The 19,459-nt window shown below is 47.4% G+C and overlaps 3 protein-coding genes across 4 annotated transcripts in view; 1 reads left to right on the top strand and 2 right to left on the bottom strand.

Annotated features, from left to right (window-relative positions):
* The first annotated feature begins 1,042 nt into the window (after nucleotides 1–1,042).
* Nucleotides 1,043–4,139, top strand: DCTPP1 (dCTP pyrophosphatase 1). The gene is made up of 3 exons (XM_006914125.3): nucleotides 1,043–1,201; nucleotides 1,890–2,000; nucleotides 3,646–4,139. Exons 1-3 carry the CDS (start codon nucleotides 1,101–1,103, stop codon nucleotides 3,944–3,946), a joined length of 513 nt encoding a protein of 170 aa, XP_006914187.1. The 5' UTR covers nucleotides 1,043–1,100; the 3' UTR covers nucleotides 3,947–4,139.
* Nucleotides 4,140–6,368: 2,229 nt separating this feature from the next.
* ZNF771 (zinc finger protein 771) lies at nucleotides 6,369–15,424 on the bottom strand. 2 transcript variants are annotated; one of them, XM_015590923.2, is made up of 3 exons: nucleotides 14,594–15,424; nucleotides 13,790–13,939; nucleotides 6,369–7,651 (listed from the first exon to the last, which is right to left on the bottom strand). In XM_015590923.2, the coding sequence occupies exons 1-3, from the start codon at nucleotides 14,765–14,767 to the stop codon at nucleotides 6,839–6,841; spliced, it is 1,137 nt and encodes a 378-aa protein (XP_015446409.2). In that variant the 5' UTR covers nucleotides 14,768–15,424; the 3' UTR covers nucleotides 6,369–6,838. The 2 variants fall into 2 exon arrangements, with proteins under 2 accessions (XP_015446409.2, XP_006914186.1); XM_006914124.3 differs by lacking the exon at nucleotides 14,594–15,424 and adding an exon at nucleotides 14,298–14,395.
* Nucleotides 15,425–18,477: 3,053 nt separating this feature from the next.
* ZNF48 (zinc finger protein 48) overlaps nucleotides 18,478–19,459 on the bottom strand; it is a 4,111-nt gene continuing 3,129 nt past the window's right edge. Inside the window, 1 exon segment of the mRNA XM_006914123.3 lies at nucleotides 18,478–19,459. This exon segment is cut by the window's right edge and continues 11 nt beyond it. Within this exon segment, the coding sequence (XP_006914185.1) occupies nucleotides 19,268–19,459 (192 nt within the window). The 3' untranslated portion in view covers nucleotides 18,478–19,267.

Below are 19,459 nucleotides of genomic sequence, written 5' to 3'. Positions count from 1 at the left end.
GCACTGTCTTTTTTTTTTTCATACAGTGTCTTAAAAACAAAACAAACAAACAAACAACTAAGAACCTTTCCCAAGTCTCCAACAGACTTCTTTTAACTCCTCATTGTCAGGAACTAGGCCACATGCTCACTCATAAATCTATTAATGGAAGGGCAATGGGGCCACATGAAAATCATCTAGAGAAGGTGGCCCCAGAATAAATAAGTCACTGTTCTACAAAAATCGAGGAAGGGAAAGGGCAGTTGACTAGGTAACCAACAATTCTTACCACCTCTTCCCTGGACCATGCACTCTAAAGTTGCCCCCATTTTTCATGTTTAAATACTGTAACATTTAAAATTTGTTTTCATAGTACTTATCACTATTTGGGGCAATATAGTGTAGTGGATAGTAACACAAATTCTGAGGCCAAACTGCCGGGGCTTGAAACCCGGCCACCACTTCACTAGCTGAGACATTACTCAATGTCTCAGTTTCCTCATCTCTGAAGTGGAGATGATGGTGATGATGATGATGATGATGATAACGAAGAAGATGATGATATTACCTACCTCATAAGATTGTTGTGAGGATTAAATGAGTTGCTGTAAGGATTAAATATGAAAATGCTTAAAACAGCTGCCCTGGTTCCAGTTCATTCCTAAGGCCCGGCTGTATCCTGGAGACATTCTTGTATCCTTATAATAAATTCCCTTTTCTTGCTTAAACCCTCCTTTACTGAGGTTCTCTACGGAGCGCCCTTCCTTTCCCTGCCCCGTCATTTCGCTTTGCCGCCACCTGGCGCCTATAAGGGAAGTGACGCGCCTGCGCTGTCCCCGCTCTCTGCCCTTTGTCTCTTCCTCTGGTCGAATCTGGTACCTACACCTTTAAGGTGCTTAGCCAAGACTGAAGAATTCGAGGGCAGAGTCCTTAGAGCTCACGCTTGAAGCTCGCTCAGATTGATCCAGTCCAGCAAACTCCACATAAATAATTGGTCTTTCCTGCGGCTCCGCCCCGTGAAGCAACGAATTCACCTGTGATTGGTCAGGGGCTTTGTAGGCGGGCTCCGAGCTGAGCGCAGGGTTCTCCAGTGCAATCTGAACTGCAGCGTGGTGGGCGACATGTCGGAGGAGGGCGGGGAGAATCTTGAAAACACGGGGAGAGAGCGCACTAATGCTGCCGGCCCTTTCAGCTTCAGCCCGGAACCCACGCTTGAGGACATGTAAGCAATCCTTGCCCAATCTGGGCTGGGGAAATCGCCCCCTTTCTCCCTTTGTTGGAGAGGGTACCTTCACGTGGTCAGAAAGAAGGCTAGCAGCTCTGCTCGAGTCTCAGCTGCTGGCTGACCTGGGGAGAGCCTTCTAATTCATCTGCAAAATGGGATTAGCAGTGCACATCTGAGGCAGGGAAAATTGGAGAGGCCCGATGACTAATATTAGAACCAGCCCCGGGGAAGTACCGGGTCAGATGCTGCTACTACCTCCGCCCTCCCGGAGTGGGATGTAGGACGTAGGCAAAGGCAGTGAGAGGTGGGAGGCATTATTTCTTGCACGAAACGAAGGAAGGCTTCTTACGGGAAGTGCCCGTGGACCTGCAAGATCTCTGTAAGATCATGGAATTTAGATATGCAGAGATAGGGATTTACCAGGTGGAGGAAACTTCAGAATCAGCAGCAGGAGATGGAATAATGGAAATCTATTGTTAGATTTCCATAGAGTTTAGGGTCTATGTAAGGGTGTGCCTATTTTATAGTCCCATAGAGAAGACAGGACTTGTTTAAGGCCATCTAAGGAGTTAGTTGCAGAATGTCCTCTGATACCCATGCCCCCTTTACATATCACTGAGGTATCCGCCTGTGCTTCTTCCCCTATCCCCTAACCCTGGGCTTCCATGCCTTTCTCCTATTCCAGCCGCTGCCTCCATGCTAAGTTTGCTGCTGAAAGAGACTGGGACCAGTTCCACCGGCCTCGGAACCTCCTCCTGGCCTTGGTGGGGGAAGTGGGGGAGCTGGCAGAGCTCTTGTAAGTAGATGAGAGGCTTCCTGGAAGGGTCTGTGGGAGAGGGGTGGGAGGATTTATTTGATCATCAAATATCCATGGATTCAATTTTCCTTCCTCACTGCCAGGCTCTGTTCCTGGTACTGGGGATACAGAGATGACTCACCTTTCCTGCCCTCTAGGGGCACCCAGTCTCCTGGTAGAGAAAGGTGTGAAAACTGCAAGGCAGATCCAGGTCTTAGAAGGGGCAATGGTAACCTTCTTTTGCCTCTGCCTCCAGGGTGGAAAAGAAGGTATTTTATAGAAGACCTGCCTATGGCATTCCAGGCAGGGGAACTATATCCGCAGAGGTAGTGAGATGGGAAAGGGCAGGTTAAATTCAGAGAGAATCTGAGATTACTTCAGTGTAAGCTTCTCCAAGAAGAGCAAGGAGTTTGTATCTGTTTTATTCTCTGGTATGTTCCAAGTGCCTGGCACACAATTGACATTCAGTAGATATCTACTGAATGAGCGATAGGGCTGTGGAGGAGAGGGGTGGGATATGAACCCAGAATGATAAAATTGGAGTTAGGAAGCAATAGAGTTTGGACAGAAGACCTGACCAGATCTGAGGGGTAGAAAAAGCACAGTGTCTGCAGGGTGGATTGAATCACCAAAAGAATTAAGGCAGGGAGACCGTGAGGAGGCTAGTATAGATCAGGCAAAAGGTGGTGAAGCCTAAGCCAGGGAAGTCACTGTGGGGATGGAGAAATGAAGGCCAAAGAGATGTGTGTGGGTGCAAGCCATTTATTCATTACAGATTTGTGAGCATCAGGTATGTGCTCGGTCTTCTAGACTGATGAGGTATGGCCTTCAACGAGATAGACATGGTTCCTACCTTCACAGTGCAAGGAAACTGATAATAAATAAGCAAACTAATTTTAAAGATCAAGAATTGTGATAAATTCTATGAGGAAGATAACAAGGTGATGAGAAAGAAGATAAAAGGAGAAGGCTTTTCTGAGTAGGTAAAATCTGAGCTGAGACCTGAATAATAGGAAGGAGGCAGCTGAGGAAAAGGTCTGGGGGAAGTAGTGGGGAGAACATTCAAGGCAAAGGGAGCAGTAAGTGCAAAGGCCCCATGATGGTTTGGCCTGTTTGCAAGACAGAAAAGGCCAGAGTGACTTTTAGATGGGGAATTAGGGAGAACAGTGGATAATGACATTAGGAAGAGGTAGGAGTCAGCTCATGCAGAACCTGGAGGGCATGGTTGAAAGTTAAGATTTTATTCCAAACACAGCCAGAGGAGTTTTAGCAGGGAAGGGACAAAATGTAATTTGTGCTTTTGAAAGATGGTACTGGGCAAGAGTTAGCAGGCTTCCACAGTGGTCCAGGTCTGAGATTTAGCCTGGGATGGCAGTGGCTAGGGCTGGAGAGAAGTAGAATTGGGTCTTGACAAATGAAATGATGTCTTGGCCGCTGTGTGGCTCAGGAAAGGACACAAAGGTCTGGGAAAATCATCTGTTGGAGTCTCTTCCCTACCCTGACCCTACTCAGGGTCCAAATGCGTTGAGTTGTCCTTGGAGGAAGTTCCTAGGTGGTGGGAGTTCATTGCTGCAAGAACTGGGGTGCTGTGAAGGGCTTGTCCTAACATCTGTGTGTGTGCCTATCTGTGTGTTCTGTCCCCCAGTCAGTGGAAGCCCGATGAGGAGCCTGGCCCCCAGGCCTGGCCCCCCAAGGAACGGGCAGCTCTTCAGGAGGAGCTTAGTGATGTCCTCATCTACCTGGTTGCATTAGCAGCCCGCTGCCATGTGGATCTGCCCCAAGCAGTGCTCGCTAAGATGGACACCAACCAGCGACGCTACCCAGCACATCTGTCTCGTGGCTCTGCCCGCAAGTATACAGACCTGCTCCATGAGGCCACCTCTGAAGACCAGGCTATAGGGACTGCAGACCTTGCCTGTGAGTCCTCAGGCCCGACCTCAACATAGAAATATGGTGCTTGGTCCTCCAACTCAGCATGGCATCTGAGGAGCAAAGGATGGCCTGGCCACAGAACTTTATTTTAGTCCTTTCCTAACAGATCATTGGCCTGGGGACCCCATTTCCTGAGGTACACGGTTCAAGAACCTTTGGAAGACAGCCTTTTGGTATTTTTCTCTCAATAAAAGTTTTGTTTAGCAACTTCTGGATTCTTCCTGGGGTGGCCAGGGAGGCTCTGTCTCAGCAGGTGCTGGAGAAGAGCACCAGAGTTGCCTCTGGGCCCAACTCTCTTGTTTGTCTATTGTATGTCCCACCTGCAGGGCAGAGATCTCATTTCTAGTAGGTTCCCTTTCGATCTCAGGCAAGTTTCTTTCCCCTTCAGGGCCTCTAACAGATTGGAGGCTGTACATAGTGTTAAGTCCAGATTTTAGAGCCAGGCTACCTGGATTCAAATACCATCTTTGATACTTAAGAGCTAGCTGATGTTCATCAAATGACTTCACCTTTCTGCACCTTGGCTTCCTCATCTAAAATGAAAATAATGGTATCTACATGATAGGGTTGTAAGGTGTGAGATTTTCAAAGTACAGTGCTTAGGACAGTGCCTGGCACATAGTAGGTACTTTGTAAGTTTGCAATTATTACCTGTTTTTTCAACTCAAAACTTTCAGATGCCCAAAGCAGGAAATGTCAACAGTTAAGGCAGGACTGAGCCTTAGGACCCCAGCACAAACTGGGGTCAGGTCTCTGACGTGGAGCAGAACAGGGCTTCCACTCTTCTTGGGCTTGGGCCCCTTGCTTTCTCCCCTGCCCTCCCAAGGCCAATTTCTCATTACACCTCTAAAGACTGTTGGGTGCGAATGACTTACCCCGTTGTGTGACCTCAGGCACATCACTTCCTTTTCTGAGGTACCTGTGGCCTGCCTCCCTCATAGGGTGGGGTAACAGTAAAAAAGACCTTTAAATTACTTTTGCTGCCTCTCTGAGCATGTTTCCACATCAGTAAAATAAGGCATTCCCCTTTACTAGCCTCATTCCTCTTAGTGACCTTACTCCCTCTTAACCAGTGATCTTACTTCTCAGGCAAAATAATCCAGATTGGAACTGCTTCGGCTTTGTTCTCAAACCCACACTGCTTCTCTCTACCACTGATAGCTAGAGCCTTATCCTTACTGGTCTGATTTCATTCCCTCTCCTTGATCAACGATCTCTCCCTTCTATATAATCAACCTCTCTTCCTTTCCATTAGCCCTCCCACCAGCACATAAAACATAATTGAGTCTCCCTATAGACAAAACCAACGAATGTTCTCCTGCTACTTCCCTCATGGTTTTCACAGCCAAACCTCTCAAAAAGTGTTGTCTACACCCATCTACTCTTCTTCCTCATTCTCCCATTTAGACCCTAACCCACTCAGTGCTGGCTTCACCCCTACCACTCCACTAAAACTGCTCTCACCACTTTCCCCAAACTCCTACGAACACAATGGACACCAGAGCAGTATCTGACTGAGCTGACCAATCCGTCTGAAACACTTTCCTTTATATTTCCCAGACAAGACACTGCTGGTTTTCTTGAGCTCTGGCTGTTTTTTTCACAGATTCTTCGTGAGTACCTTCTTCTGGACATGGTATCATGCTCTCCAGACCTGATATCCCAAGCTGTCACTTCCAATCACCTCCCTGACCCTTCCACATTAATCTCACACTCAGCATGCCCGGATTGGGGTGTAAAAATTGCATGCAACTTCAGCTGTACTACTACTCATCCTGTGCCATCTCAGTGACACTACCTGCAGCTATCCAAGAAATGAAGTCTGCCCCATCTCTCCCTCATCCCGAGGTCCACTCTAACCCCTTAATATGTCTGATCCATTCCTCCCTTCTTATCCCTCAAAGCTTCTTTACTGCCTTGGATCCTTTCCCATGGCTTCTAAGGTCCCTAGTGATCTTATCTCCTGCCACCCTCCTTGATTTTTGTCCTTACTTTCCACACCAGGGGATGTCTGCAAGCTCTATCAAGTCACGTGCGATTTCAGGGTCTCTCTCTAAACTTTCCCTAACCCCATCTCTCTTAGCTTTGAAGACCAGGTTAAACTTAATCACCTCAAGAAGAACCTCTCTAAACTCCCAAGATTTCATTAAAGATCTAACCAACAACTTCCCCCATCATAGCTCCAATGACAATGGACTGTTTACTTGTTTGCTTTGCCATTCACTGGCTGTCAGTGCCTACTTACTCATCTGCAGAAATGGGAATAAGATTCACCTAAGTTTGGGCTATTGAGGATGAAAATGAACTAATGGCAGTAATAAACCACTTAAAGCCTTCAGCATAGTGCTATAGTTTGTACCGTTGCTTGTCTCTTCACTACATAGCTCCATGACGTTCGTGGCTGCTCAAGAAAGCTCTTGAGCTTTCAGAATACAGTGCCTGTTTGATCACAAACGTGCTATATTTATGGACTCTTCCAGATCTGTGGTTATGAGGACATAACCAAAGGCCGAATGTGGGATGACCTCACACACAAACCCAGTTCTAGTAATGCTTTTGGGCTTATAGCCCCACCTGTCTCCACGACAATTCACTGAAGTCACCTAAACCTGTGGAAAACCCCAACTTTCCTCCTCTCCCCACTCACCTCATTCACAGGCACGGGTGGGGTGAGGATATAATATTTTATTCACTAACACGAGCAGAGGGTTTGTAGTGAGGGGAAAGTGGGCACGGTATCCAGGGACCCTGGTAGGAGATCTGTCATGTCTCCCGGGTCCAGGGCAGCCACGCCTGCAATCCCACACCAGGGAGGCGAGGGTGGGGAGGAGTCGTCCGGATTAATGCAGCACCCTAGCGAGCCCTGCCCCATGTGGATGCTAGCACCCCACGGCAAGAACCGCGGCTCAGCTACCCTCGCACTCTGGGCAGCGTTCGGTGGCAGTGGTGGCCGTGGCACCAGAAGGTAGCTTGAAGTCCCGGCCACAGCCAGCGCAAATATAGAGACGGCGCCGCATGTGCGCGCGACGGTGGCGGATGAAGTGTGAACTGAGGCGGAAACGCCGGCCACATTCGGCGCACGGGTAGGGCCGCTCGCCCGTGTGCGTGCGCGCATGCTCCGCCAGGTTGGAGCGGTGACCGAAGCGGCGGCCGCATACGGCGCAGCGGTGCGGTTTCTCGCCCGTGTGCACGCGCCGGTGCTTGGCCAGCGCCGAGCTCTGCGCGAAGCGCGTGCCGCAGTCGGCGCATGCGTACGGCCGCTCGCCCGTGTGCGTGCGCCGGTGGCGCGCCAGGCACGAACTGCCGCCGAAGGCGCGTCCGCAGTCCGGGCACGCGTACGGCTTCTCGCCCGTGTGCACGCGCAGGTGCTGTGCGTAGTTGGAGCTTTGCGCGAATCGGCGGCCGCAGTGCGCGCATGCGTACGGCTTCTCGCCAGTGTGGCGCCGCCGGTGCTGCCGCAGGTTCGAGGCGGCCGAGAAGCGCTTGTCACACTCGGGGCACTCGTAGGGCCGCTCGCCGGTGTGCGTGCGGCCGTGTTTGGTCAGCGCCGACTTCTGCGAGAAGCGCCGGCCGCACTCGGTGCACGCAAAGGGCCGCTCACCCGTGTGCGTGCGCGCGTGCTTGGCCAGCGTGGAGCGGCGCGCAAAGGCGCGTCCGCAGTCCGGGCACGTGTGTGGGCGCGCCGGGTCTGCAGGCGGCGCTGGCGGCTCGCTCGGTACCTGCGGGGAAAGGGGGGAACAGGTCAGCCCTGACCCATAGGCCCGGGAGCCGGAGACCTGGGTCTCCGCAAGCTGCAACCTCTCAGTTCCCCATGTGTAAAACAGGAAAAGGGTACCTGCCTCATAGGCCGGCCGTGCGCATTAAATGAGATATTGCATTAACGCACATATCACAATGCCCAGTGTCATTCTATTCTTTATTAATTCAACAAATATTTATTAAAGGCGTACAGTGTGCCAGACTCTGCTCTAGGCACTAGGTATTCAGCATTAAATTTTTTAAATTTCAGTTTTCAGGAAGAATGGATAAGGAGTGCTGGGATCAAGGGGATCCTGCAAATTCAAATAAGGTTAAGAAACCTAACATGTTACATGAGCAAAGACCTAAAGGTGAGAAAGCCAGCTACAAACAGCAAGACCCGTTAAATTCCAGGAATGGCAAGAAAAAGGGCCAAGGGCAGAATGCATGAGGGGGAGAGTAAATGAAGGGGTGATCCTGAAGGGGATCTCTTAGCTTAGGGCCTTGTAATATAAAAAGCATGGGAACCATTAGAGGAGATGTTAGATGGTTTTGAGCAGCTAAGTGACCAGACTCATTTTAAAAGACTCCATCAGGTTGCTAAGTTGGAAGAGGGGAAAGGGCAAAAGCAGGAGCCCCGGGAGGAGGCTACTGTACTGCAGTACTGACAAGAGAAGACTAGATCAGACCAAGTGACAGGTGGAAAGTAAAGGTGGTGAGAAGTGGTCTGCTTCTGGATATACTTTGCCATTTGAGACAACAGATTTAATAAATGTTAGACATAACGTGGAAAGAAAGAGAGGAGTCAAAATTATTCCCAAGTATTCTGAGTTTAGCAACTGCAAAGGTATTACCATCTGCAAAGATGAAGATGGTGGGAAGAGCAAGTTTGGTAAGTGAGATCTGTTTCAGATCACATCTCCAATCCTCCTTGACACTTCTGGAGCTCAGGAGAGAGGCCTAATCTGGAGATGTTAATTGGTAAACTGTCAGCCTATAGATGGTTTTTAAAGCCTTGAGCCTGGTCAAGATTACCCAGGGAATGGGCAGAGAGAGCCTGGGGCAGCATGATGAGAAGCAGCAGATAAGAGAGGATAGTGTCTTAGAAGCTAGGCCAGGACCAAGTCCACGCTCTTTAATAAATTTTTAAGATCAAGCACTTATCATTTATTAAACTGAAGAAGATGACAAGGGTAAAACCCAAATACTATTCTGAGGCCTGAACTGAAAAATGAGCTGGTTTCATGAGGTCTAGGCTTCCAAAAGTAAAATCAGAAAAATAAATGCTTTGTAAGAAATGAGTGAAGGGAAAATTTTGTATTAACAGTATTAACATTTTGTATAATTGTATCAACATTTTGTACTAAAGGTAGAATGAAGAGGCATATTGAGGGCACATTGCTCTCTTCTTAGAAAAGGCTCATCCCAACAAAAGTGATGTTGAGTATCTACTGTGGGCCAAGCAATTAGGTATATTAATTCATAACCAAATGAAATACCTGGCACATATTAAGAGCAAGACAGTGTTAGCTTCTCCCCATATTCATCTCCACAAAATAGTTATCACAGTCTTATTTTATAGATAAGGAAACAGGTTAAGAGAGGGTAGGTGACAGCTAGCAAGCAGTAAGGCCTTTACTTTCTTAAATTGCAAGGAAGGCAACTTCAGGGCCTTGGAGATGCTTGTAAAAAGACAGTAACTTTTTGGTAACCAGCTCAGAAACTGGAACACAAGGCAGTTTGGGAAATTAGTGACCAGTCAAGGGAACACTGGTTTAAACAGTATCTATAATGATAATAGTGATACCAATATTACAGTGTAAAGCTTTGACAATGCTATTTTATGTACATTATTGTATTAAATCTTCCTGTCACTCCCCTGAAAATCAAGACTCAGATTAAATTCACGTAGCCAGTGAGAATCAGGATCCTTCGCCAACAGGCTACACTGCTTTTCTGCACTTGCACAGCCAAGATGTGACAGAGGCTGGATTCCAAGTCTCTGGCACTCTCCAAGAGGGATTCAAGGTTAAAATACATCTTGATACTTTAAATCAAGAAACTCCTCATAGTCGGTTTGGCACAGTCTGAATTCAAGGTCACAATTTCCAGTCTTGCCCTGCTTTTGATATCTATTGGGTTTATTTCAACATGTTGGCCATTGTGCAGAGAACTTTTCTTATTATATCTACATTTTTCTAGCCCTTTTTTCTTTGGTGTCATTTTTTAAGATGACTTTGACCAACTTGAAGATTTCCTTATGCTGAGTTCACTGACTTATGAAAAAGAAATTCTTCACATAAGTACTCTTGGCATCTCCAGCTCCAGGAGGAGGGGCTTTGGGTGCCCCAGGAAAAATCTTGGTAAGAGGGGCCAGGTCTAGCTCATTAAGACCCTAGGCAAGTCACTACCTTCCTGGCCTGAGTGAACCAAGGAAGGTGAGGTAGGCTAGGTAAGATAAAAAATTTCCCAACTTAAGGTATGTACATCACAGATACAAGAGGATTCTAAGTGTTACAGAGGCACACTTTTATCTCATAATCATTATGTATTTATTTTCACGAATATTAGAAAAACAATGGATCACACGAAACCCACAATTTCATCAATATTATTGTTTGGATGAAGGTAGATTTATTTAATGAAACTGTGAATCTATCTGAAGAGCATTAAATAAATGCACAGCTGGTGAGTGATATAAATGTAACTGAAGCTTGATAAATACCAGACTAGGTAGTCATCCAAGGCCCTTACATGTCTTAAATTCTACGATTAGATTTAAAAATTAGAATGGTATTTGCACTATAACAAGAGGGTACTATAGAAATACTATGTAGAATAGCAATGTGATAATCCAAGTATTTGAAGTTAATGATTTTGTCTTCCTGCTTAAGTGGTTTTTTTTCCTTTAACCAGGGCAAACTTCCCAGTTTCCTCCTCAGCCATTACTTTTCTAATTTATAATAATAGTTACTATTTATTGAGCACTCACTATGTTCCCGGGGCTGTGCTAAGTGCTTTTCATCCTCATTTTAAATTCTCACAACCCTTTAGGTTAGGTATCATTAGCTCCATTTTATAAATAAGGAAATAAGACTCAGAAGGAAAGTGACTACTCAAGGCCTTACAGCTAATCAATGGTAGAACCAAGGTCTAAATGGAAAGTCTGTCATTGTCCGAAACACCTGTTCTCTTAGCCATGATGCAATTCCATCTCACTGACGAGTATGAGGTCACCTACACAGCTTATCTCCCTCCCTTGAACTCTTTTCTTTTGGGTAAAATACTCTTTTACAAAGGGTAAAATACAATCCCTATCCTCTAGCTCCTTGCTACAGGAAGTGTGGTCCACAAATCAGCAACATCAGCATCACTGGAAACTTGTTAGCATCTCAAGTCCCACTCCAGACCTACTGAAACAAAATGTTCACTTTAACGAGATCCCCAAGTGATCTGTATGCATGTTAAAAATTAAGAAACTTGATCCAGAAGAGAGAAGAGCAACACCTGGAGAAAGCAGGTGGGAAAGGTGAAGAGGGTTTTACAGGCTGAAAGACCACATGGGCAAAGTCTTAGAGGTGAGTAAGGGTCAGGTGTGTTTGAAGCTGGGGCATGAGATGGGTGTTGGGTAGTTAGAGATGAAGCGAGGACATGAGGTCAGATGGTGAAGAGCTTTGAATGCCAGGCTTAGGACCTGAGATTTTATCCTGAGGAAAAAAGAAAATCACTCAAAGGTTTAAACAGAGATAGGATTGGATGTGCATAGAGCCCTCTGAGAAAATCATTCTATTCATTAAAGAGATTGTATTTTGATAGACAGTGAGAGAATGCTTCAGTCTCTGAGTGCAGCATAATTAAGGCTTATTCTAGACAATGACTGGCCTTAGACTGGTGGTAGCTATGATTCGCAGAATATCAGCACTGGAAGGTATTGAGATCACCATTTCATAGAAGCTGAGACTCAGGCCACACAGCAAGTTAATGAGCTATCTTGTGGGCACAGTACTGTTTATGGAACATATATGTGTAATCCTCATTTCCACCCTCCTCCTTCAAATCTAGTCACTCAGATGATACTCAGACTGGCTTTCAAGAATCTTACTTTCATTATCTCATTTTACAGATGAGAAAGCCAAGGCAAAAGTAGTAAATGGTAGAGTTAGGATTTGATCCAATGCTTTTAGCAGCTACAAACCATTTAGAGTCTAGCCCTACATACCTTTCGTGACCAGCTATGCCCATCCTTCACCTTCCCATCCTTAGCTCCAGCCAATCCAATCAAAGTTCTCAAATATCCCCTTCTTTCCGTCTTTTCTCCACTGCTGCCACTACCTTAGAGGAGGCTAGCAGCCTTACATAGCCTGGTCGTTCCACAACAGCCAATGACTCTTCTAAAGAGAAAATCCAATGTCCTTCCTCTGATTTGAGGCTTCTGATGGCACCACATAACCTCACATAGTATGTCCCAATTCCCACGCTGGCTTTCAGCACCTTTAACTCTCTGGCCCTACCTACCCTGGCCTCATCTCCTCTGGGCCTTTGCTTTTGCTGTTTCTTTTCCTCCTCCATTTGCCAAATCCCCACTAAGCCTTCTCCATGAAGCCTTCCCCACTGCCTTGAGTTGTTTGCCCTCAATCCTCTGTTTAGGCCCCCATGTTGATTTCCTCATTCACTCTCAGCCCCAGGGTTCAGCCCAGAAAGGCCTTTGATTAAAATGAGTTAAAAATCTCCAGAAGGATGACCTAGACCAATGTCCTGAACTTTAGGGAGAAGAATGAATAATAGCAGCAAATATTTACACAGTGTTTATTATATGCCATACAGTTCTAACTCTTTACATGTATCAACTCATTTAATCCTCACAACTCCAAAAAATAGGTGCTGTTAGGCTTTCCCTTTTACAAATGTGAAAACTGAAGCACAAAGAGGTTCAGAAACTTGCCCAAGGTCACACAGCTGGTATGTGTTGCAGGTGGAAGTCCACCCTAAGTTCTGGAGTCTGAGTTCTTTACTTATAGGCCAAAGTGGGAGATCAAGGCCAGATCCACAGGGCAGACTAAGCTAGGAGGATGGGCCAAGGAGGCCTAAAAAAATCAGAACTAGTTATTTCAACTGGAAGAAGAGGCCCAAGCAGCCAGCCCCCTCCCCCTAGGGCCCACCACACCCACTAGGGGGCAGCAGAACTTTCTTTCCCTGAGAACTGGCCCCTGTGCAGGAAGAAATCAGAGCCTGGGCCCAGAAACATGGCAGAGTCAGCTGGACTCAGGGCTGCACTGGCTGGAGGTGGGAGTCCCGCAGGGTTCTGGAAAGTAGAACTATGCCTGGTGGCAGTTAGGGTCTCAGATGGGGAATCTAACTCATTCTGATCTTCTTAAAACTCCTCTCTTTAAATCTTCATCACCCTCAGGATAAAGCCCAAGTGCCCTACCTGGCCTGCCAACCACCCTACTCTCATCCATGCTACAGCATGACTGACCCACCTGCCCTCACTTCTCCCAGTGCCCATTCACTCCCTCTGAGCCATTCCTTCTGCATGGAGTAGTCACCCACATCACCCCTCACTCTCACTGGTCTCAGAAAAGCCATCCCTTTACTAACTTTGAGACCTTGGGCCAGTCATCAAATTGTACAGTTTCCTGGACCTGTTTCCTCACCCATAAAATGGAAAAAACTACTACTTACCTTATAGAATTGAGGTGCTTAAAACAGTGTCTGGAGAATAGTAAATGCTACCAAGAGTCAGCTGTTACTGTTGTGGTTGCCCAATCTGACCCCTCCCCCAGCTCTAAGTCTGCATTAAGTTCCTAGCTCTGGGCTTCCACCCTGCCCCCCATCAAATAGGACTGTTGCTGTATGCTTACTTGGCAGTGTAACACTGCTAGACATCAAGCTTCATGGGGAACCAAGAATACCATTTATTCTTTAGCTCCCAGCACAAAGCCTGGCACAGTAGGCATGACATTTATTTGATGGCAGCCTGGGCGGTGGGGCAGAAGGATGGGTGGCTAATTCGTGATTCTGGGTCTGAGATTCAGGAAAAAGTAGGGGCAGGATCCCTGGCTTCTGCCTGGACCTGCACCAGGTTACGGGCAACGGGCCCCAGGGTGTGGGACACGTACCTCCTTGTTGTCCATGGGGATCTTGAGTTTCACCACCTCATACTTCTCCTCACCCTCATCCTCCTCACTCTTCACCAGCAGCACCATCTCCTCTTGCATCTCCTCCTCCTCCTCCTCCTCTGTCTGCTGTTCGCCAGGCATCTTGGTGTCCTGGGGCGGGCAGCTGGGTCAGAAGCTCAGGACCCGCCCCCCTCCGTGGCCTTGGCCCAGGCAAGGCAGCGCAGCCGTGACTTCTCTCGCCCTGCCCTGGCCTCTGGGTCTAACACGCTCCCCTCCACCCCAGCTCGGCCCTAGGCCCCAGCGCTGCTCCGAGACCAGCTCTGAAGACACTCGTTCACCCCACTCATCCCGGCATTCAAGGCCCTGATCTGTTCGAATCGCCAGTCCCAGCGAGTCGATACCCTCCCCGCGCTGAGTCACTCCCCGGCGCCTGGGTCGGCGGCCGGGAGATCCAGGGCACGGACTGGAGTTGGGATGCGGGCGGAGACCCTGGGGGGTGCGAACTCACCAGCTGCAGATTCCGCGCTGGCGCAAACCCAGGCCCGGGAGCCGGGCGGTCCCGCACTCTGCGAGGCCGCGGCTCGGGGGAGGGGCGGGGCCTCTGGGACGCCCATTCATTGGTCAGGACACATATGATAACCCCGCCCCCTAGGGGAGGTGTCCAGAGGACCCAGGCGTACGGCCCAAACTACCCGGGGAGGGTGGAGAGGGCAAAGCGGTCGTCTTCTGTTGTCCCCCAACTCCCAGGACCCCCGGCCGCCCCACCTCGACTTTCAAGGTCCTCACGGTCTGGTTGTGACCTACCTTCAAGGCTCGTCTCCTGTGGCGGGCTTGGAGGTCTCTGCTAAGGCCAAGCGTGCGCTCCCGCCCAGGCCTGGGCCTCTCGCTGGCGCCCCGCCTGGAAGGCGGACCCTGTTGCCTCCTCACCTCTTCCCTTCCCTCTTTTTCCTTCTTTCCTGTCTTTTTTACTTCTTTCATGGCGTCGCCTCTCTGGTCTCTTGGTCTCTGAAATATCTTGCGCCTTGAAAACACATTTCCCAAATCAACAGCCCTCCAAGCTACCGCTGCTTGTGTAGTGTGCCTACTATGCGCCAGCGTTATGCTAAGCGTTTTACACACCTGATCTCTTTTAAAATTAAATTTATTAGGGTAACACTGGTTAATAACATTACATAAATCTCAGGTGTACAACTTTATAGTATAACATCTATATACTTTATCGTGTGCTCACCACCCAAAGTCTAGTCTCCAAGGATAACGGTGTATTTGACTCCCTTTCCCCCTTTTCCCCTCCGCCGGCCTTCCCCCTGGTAACCAACCACCATCTGTTGTCTATAAGTTAGTTGATCTCTTTTGATCTACATAAAGGTTGGTCCATTTTACAGATGAGTTAATTGAAGTTCAGGGAGGTAAAGTGATTTGCCTAAGTTACACAGTAAGGGTCATTGTCATAGCATCCCTAACAACCAGTAGCCTAGGTAGAAAATTGGTAGCCTACAGGCCAAATCCACAGAAGTACCTTGTTTGACCCTCGGTGTTTTTACATCTAAAAAATAGATTAAAAAAAAAAAAAAACGATTCTTTACAAATTTTAATTTCAAGTACTTAAAAATTGGGATGTTTCCCACTTTAAAAGGTATCTAAGTTTCCCAGTTTATGAATGAGGCAACTAAGAATCAGAAATGATGAAAGAAAAGAGAAATAACAGTAAGTGCTTACAACCTCTACATTGTCTCTTTACAACAGCTCTGCAGGTATCAATAGTATTATCTCCCTTTGACAAACGATGGAACTAAAGCTTATCAAGCTTAAGTAATTTGCTCAAAGTCACATAGCTGGTAAGTAGATTCCAAAGCTCATGTTCTTTCTGTTGCACCAAATTATCTCTCAGAAATAAGGTTCCATGAGGAAATTGGTAGTAGAGCCAGGACTCAAACCTGAGCCTCAGCCTGCAGAGCCCAGGGCATAATTTGGATGTTGGGTTTGTATCTGGTCAAATTTTTGCTCTTACCCAGAGCTGAAATAAGGGAGCAAATGCCTGGATACTCACAGTTGAGATCCCCAAAGCCACTTTGATTGTGTTCATTCTCTCATCAAGTATTTATTGAGCCCTATTAAATGCCCCATTTTAGGTATTGGAGATGTAGTAGTTAACAAAACAGACAAAAATTTTGACTACTACGGATCTTCTAAGGGTGTAAAAAATTTAAACAAGTAAATAAATATACAAGATAATTTCAGATAATGATAGGTGCAAGAAGGAAATGGGGCAAGATGATCCAATAGGGAGTGGTATGGTTTGGGGGCTTCTTTAATGTGGGCAGGCAAGAGATCTCTGAGGAAATAATATTTGAAATGCCTTGAATGATGAGAAAATGTTAGCCATTAGAAACTCTGGAGGAAGAGTGTTCTATACAGATCTAGAGGCCTCAAGGTGGGAATAAGCTTATCATGTTCGAGAAACAGAAAGAAGGCTGTGTGACTGGAGCCAAGTGAGTTAGCAAGAGGAAATGTAGTATGGGAGATGGAGGAGAGGTAAGTAGGGACCAGATTATGGCTGGAACCCCAATTCAAAAGGCAAGGCCTGCTTGCCCTGATTCAGTCAGTGAAGAGACAGCTGGGAGTAAAGAAAGATCATACTGGAAGGGGCTTCTGCTGTGGGAGGACTTTGGAACAGATGCTTGCAAAAAGTGAACAAGGACTCCATCCATTTTCTACAAACATGTACAAGTACCTACCTAGACTTGGAGCTAGTTCCTGTTCTTTAGAATCTCATAGTCTAGTAAAGATTGTGATTTAAAAATACATATATAGGGAAAGGTGTTTTGGCAAGAGAATAGTGGAGTAAGTGAACAACTCCCTTAAAACGAGTGGATATTGGACACAGGCCTCACTGAGGAGATAAGAGGTTAAAGAGTGGGAGTGGGAGTGTGCCAGATTAACAAAATTTGTAGGATTGTAAACTCTTGTGAAGAGCACATCGTGGTCCAAGGATACTGTTCACAAAGTATTTAGTGAGGCCTATTGTGTGCCACGCTTCTTTTAGGACTGGGAGATAGAAAGTTGAATTTAGAGAAATCTTTATCTTACTCTTTACATTGCATTTCACTATTTGCCTTTGGCCCCACCAGAACTTCGGTTCTGGAATCCCCAAGGACTTGGTACAGACTCTTCACTCTGCCTAGATCTCCCATATGAGCCCGCATCTCTTCCTATCCTAGCTTATTTCGAGTCACCCTTTGCCACTTCTTTGGAGAGGCCTTTGGATCATGTAGGATATTCTCCTGCATGTATGCTTCCTTTCCTTATCACAGTTGAAATTATTTGTTCGATGTCTATATTCTGCATAGAAACTGATGGCAGAAACTTTGTCTTATTCATCCTTTTATCCCCAGTAACCGGCACACAGTGTAGGTAGTGCTGGTCAGTGACTAATTATCTTCTCAAAGAAGATAATTAGTGTGTTGTCAGTGTTAAGTGTTTGATGTGTTAAGTGCTCAGATCAAGGGGATTCTAACCCAGGCTGGAGTACCAGGGAAGGCTTTTGATTGAAGAGGTTAAAGAGTGTGTGTGTAGCAGGGGAACATTCTGAGTAAAGGAAACATTTAAAGCACAGGACTGAACCCACATGAATGGAAGGCTTGAATGCCAACTAAGGAGTTCTGTTTTACAGAGAAGACATGCAGAGATACTGCAGAGGTTTTAATTGGGAACTGACATGGTCAGATGTAATCTTACAAATTCACTACAGACAGACTACGAGGCCAATCTGGTAAAGAGGGAGACATGGGAAACAAGGGAGGATCTTCAGAAAGTGGATGCGTGTGTGTACACTTGAGGCCCAAAGTCTCCAAGAATCTCAGGCTTGAAAGCAAAACTGTTTCAAGTGGGTTTAACAACTTGGCAGGAGGTGGGAGGACCAGGAGGAACTGTAACAAGCTTTCATTGATTTCTAGGCAGGCCCAGCAGATGGTTAAGATCTCGGGATAGCATCTATCCAGAGAGCATTCCCCCAGACAGGTTAGCTGAGACACCCAATCCCTCAAAGTTGCAAATCAGTTTTATACTTCATTTCTTCAGTGGGTCAACTGCTCTAATCTTCTTGTCCCTGGCCAGTCAGGTTAGCTCCTCTTACCCTTCTCCCCATCAGCACCCTCCTTGGAAAAAGCTAGAAATTGAGATTCCACTAGCTTTTGGGGGTGGGGTTATAAAGAGGTATCCCCTTTGCCCTCTCTTGCACTGTGCAAATGACCTGTTTCTCAACAAGTAAAAAAGGGTCTTAGGGAAGGAGTTTCCTCAGGAGGCAGAGCATCAGTGTTGGGCCTTCTGTGCCTGTACCAGAGCTACACTTCTCCCTGTCGCCATAGCCACAGCACTCACTGAACTCCCCCACCCTGTGGCATCGCACGATTTTCCCTTTTAAGTCACACTGGATGGTGTGCCATAGATGGCACCTGTGTGCATCAAGACCTCAGGTCTGGGGATCAGTTGACAGACCAGGCGAGAAAGGGGCTGACTATGCCAACTTCTCTGACAGGTTCAGAGGGCAAGGGCCCCACACAAGTTTACACACTATTTGGAGTTTTTGCCTGTCGTGACCCTTTGACAACTTTTTCACCCCTGACCACACGCATACACACGTACACACGCACGCGCGCGCGCGCACACACACACACACAAGTCCAAGCCTCAGACAAGTAGCAGTTTATTGGCAAGGAGACACATGGTGATGTGGCTGTCGGGCCCTGGTGCTCCCCTGGCCTCTCCTCACGACAGTCCTGCCCTTTTCCCAGCCACTTTTTTCTCTGATGTCCACCAGAAAGACCTGGGCTTGGCATCTAGAGCAGAGGAATGCCCCTGCTCTCTGGTCCATCCTGCCAGTGTCCAGGTGTCAGGGTGGGTTGGGGTACTCCAGGGAAGATAGGTCTGAGCTCTGTCCAAGAGTGCCCTTCCTGGCTAAGACCGTGTCCAGTGGCCTGAGGCTGAGTACTGCCTGCCATAGAGCAAGACTCTCATCAGAATGATGATCAAGATGCCCCTAACTCTGTCATCCCAAATTCTAAAAGTCTGTTGCAGCTCATAAGGTCAAACAAACTCTGGTTCAGGGTGCTGGTCTCCCAGGGACAAGGTTGGGAAGGATCAATTCTTTACAGGTTAAGAGGCAGCAGGGATTTAGGGTTCTTTGAGTCCTCAGGCTAAGGCCAGTTTATTAATTCAACAAGTATTTATTCAGTGCCTACTGTGTACTAGGCAGTATTCTAGAAGCTGGGAGTATAGATCACACTGGCAAGGTCCTGACTAAGCCCAGCTGGGACAGTTTCCTGAGCTTCAAGGTCATTGTCTCCAATCACTATTCACTCCTTTCTCTCATTTCCTCCCCTCTTTTCCCTCCCACCAACTCCCAGGCCCTTTCTTCTCTGCTTAAGCAACAGATATCACCCCTTTGGTCTCCCGGCCCTCCACCCTCCCTGGACCCCATCATTCCAGTCCTGTTCGTGGTTCCTCCTTGAGTGGCCTTGCCATACCATCACCTGTCCCGAAGGGCCTCAAGACCAGGTGCCCACGCTGGTGCTTGATACGGGCAGAACTGTCACCAAAACCCTTGCCACACTCTGCACATTTGTATGGCTTCTCCCCAGTGTGTGTGCGCCTATGTTTAATCAGATCTGA

This window comes from Pteropus alecto, unplaced genomic scaffold, assembly GCF_000325575.1.
Source record: "Pteropus alecto unplaced genomic scaffold, ASM32557v1 scaffold44, whole genome shotgun sequence".
Classification (NCBI taxonomy): domain Eukaryota; kingdom Metazoa; phylum Chordata; class Mammalia; order Chiroptera; family Pteropodidae; genus Pteropus; species Pteropus alecto.
This window is presented reverse-complemented; position numbering and strand designations above follow the sequence as displayed.

Coding starts and splice junctions, on each gene's coding strand:
- DCTPP1 (XM_006914125.3), top strand. CDS start 1,101: ATGTCGGAGGAGGGCGGGGAGAATCTTGAAAACACGGGGAGAGAGCGC. Junction 1,202..1,889: donor GAACCCACGCTTGAGGACAT/GTAAGCAATCCT, acceptor CTCCTATTCCAG/CCGCTGCCTCCATGCTAAGT. Junction 2,001..3,645: donor GGGGAGCTGGCAGAGCTCTT/GTAAGTAGATGA, acceptor TCTGTCCCCCAG/TCAGTGGAAGCCCGATGAGG.
- ZNF771 (XM_015590923.2), bottom strand. CDS start 14,767: ATGAAAGAAGTAAAAAAGACAGGAAAGAAGGAAAAAGAGGGAAGGGAA. Junction 13,940..14,593: donor ACAGGAGACGAGCCTTGAAG/GTAGGTCACAAC, acceptor TGCCCGCCCCAG/GACACCAAGATGCCTGGCGA. Junction 7,652..13,789: donor TCCCCATGGACAACAAGGAG/GTACGTGTCCCA, acceptor CTTTCCCCGCAG/GTACCGAGCGAGCCGCCAGC.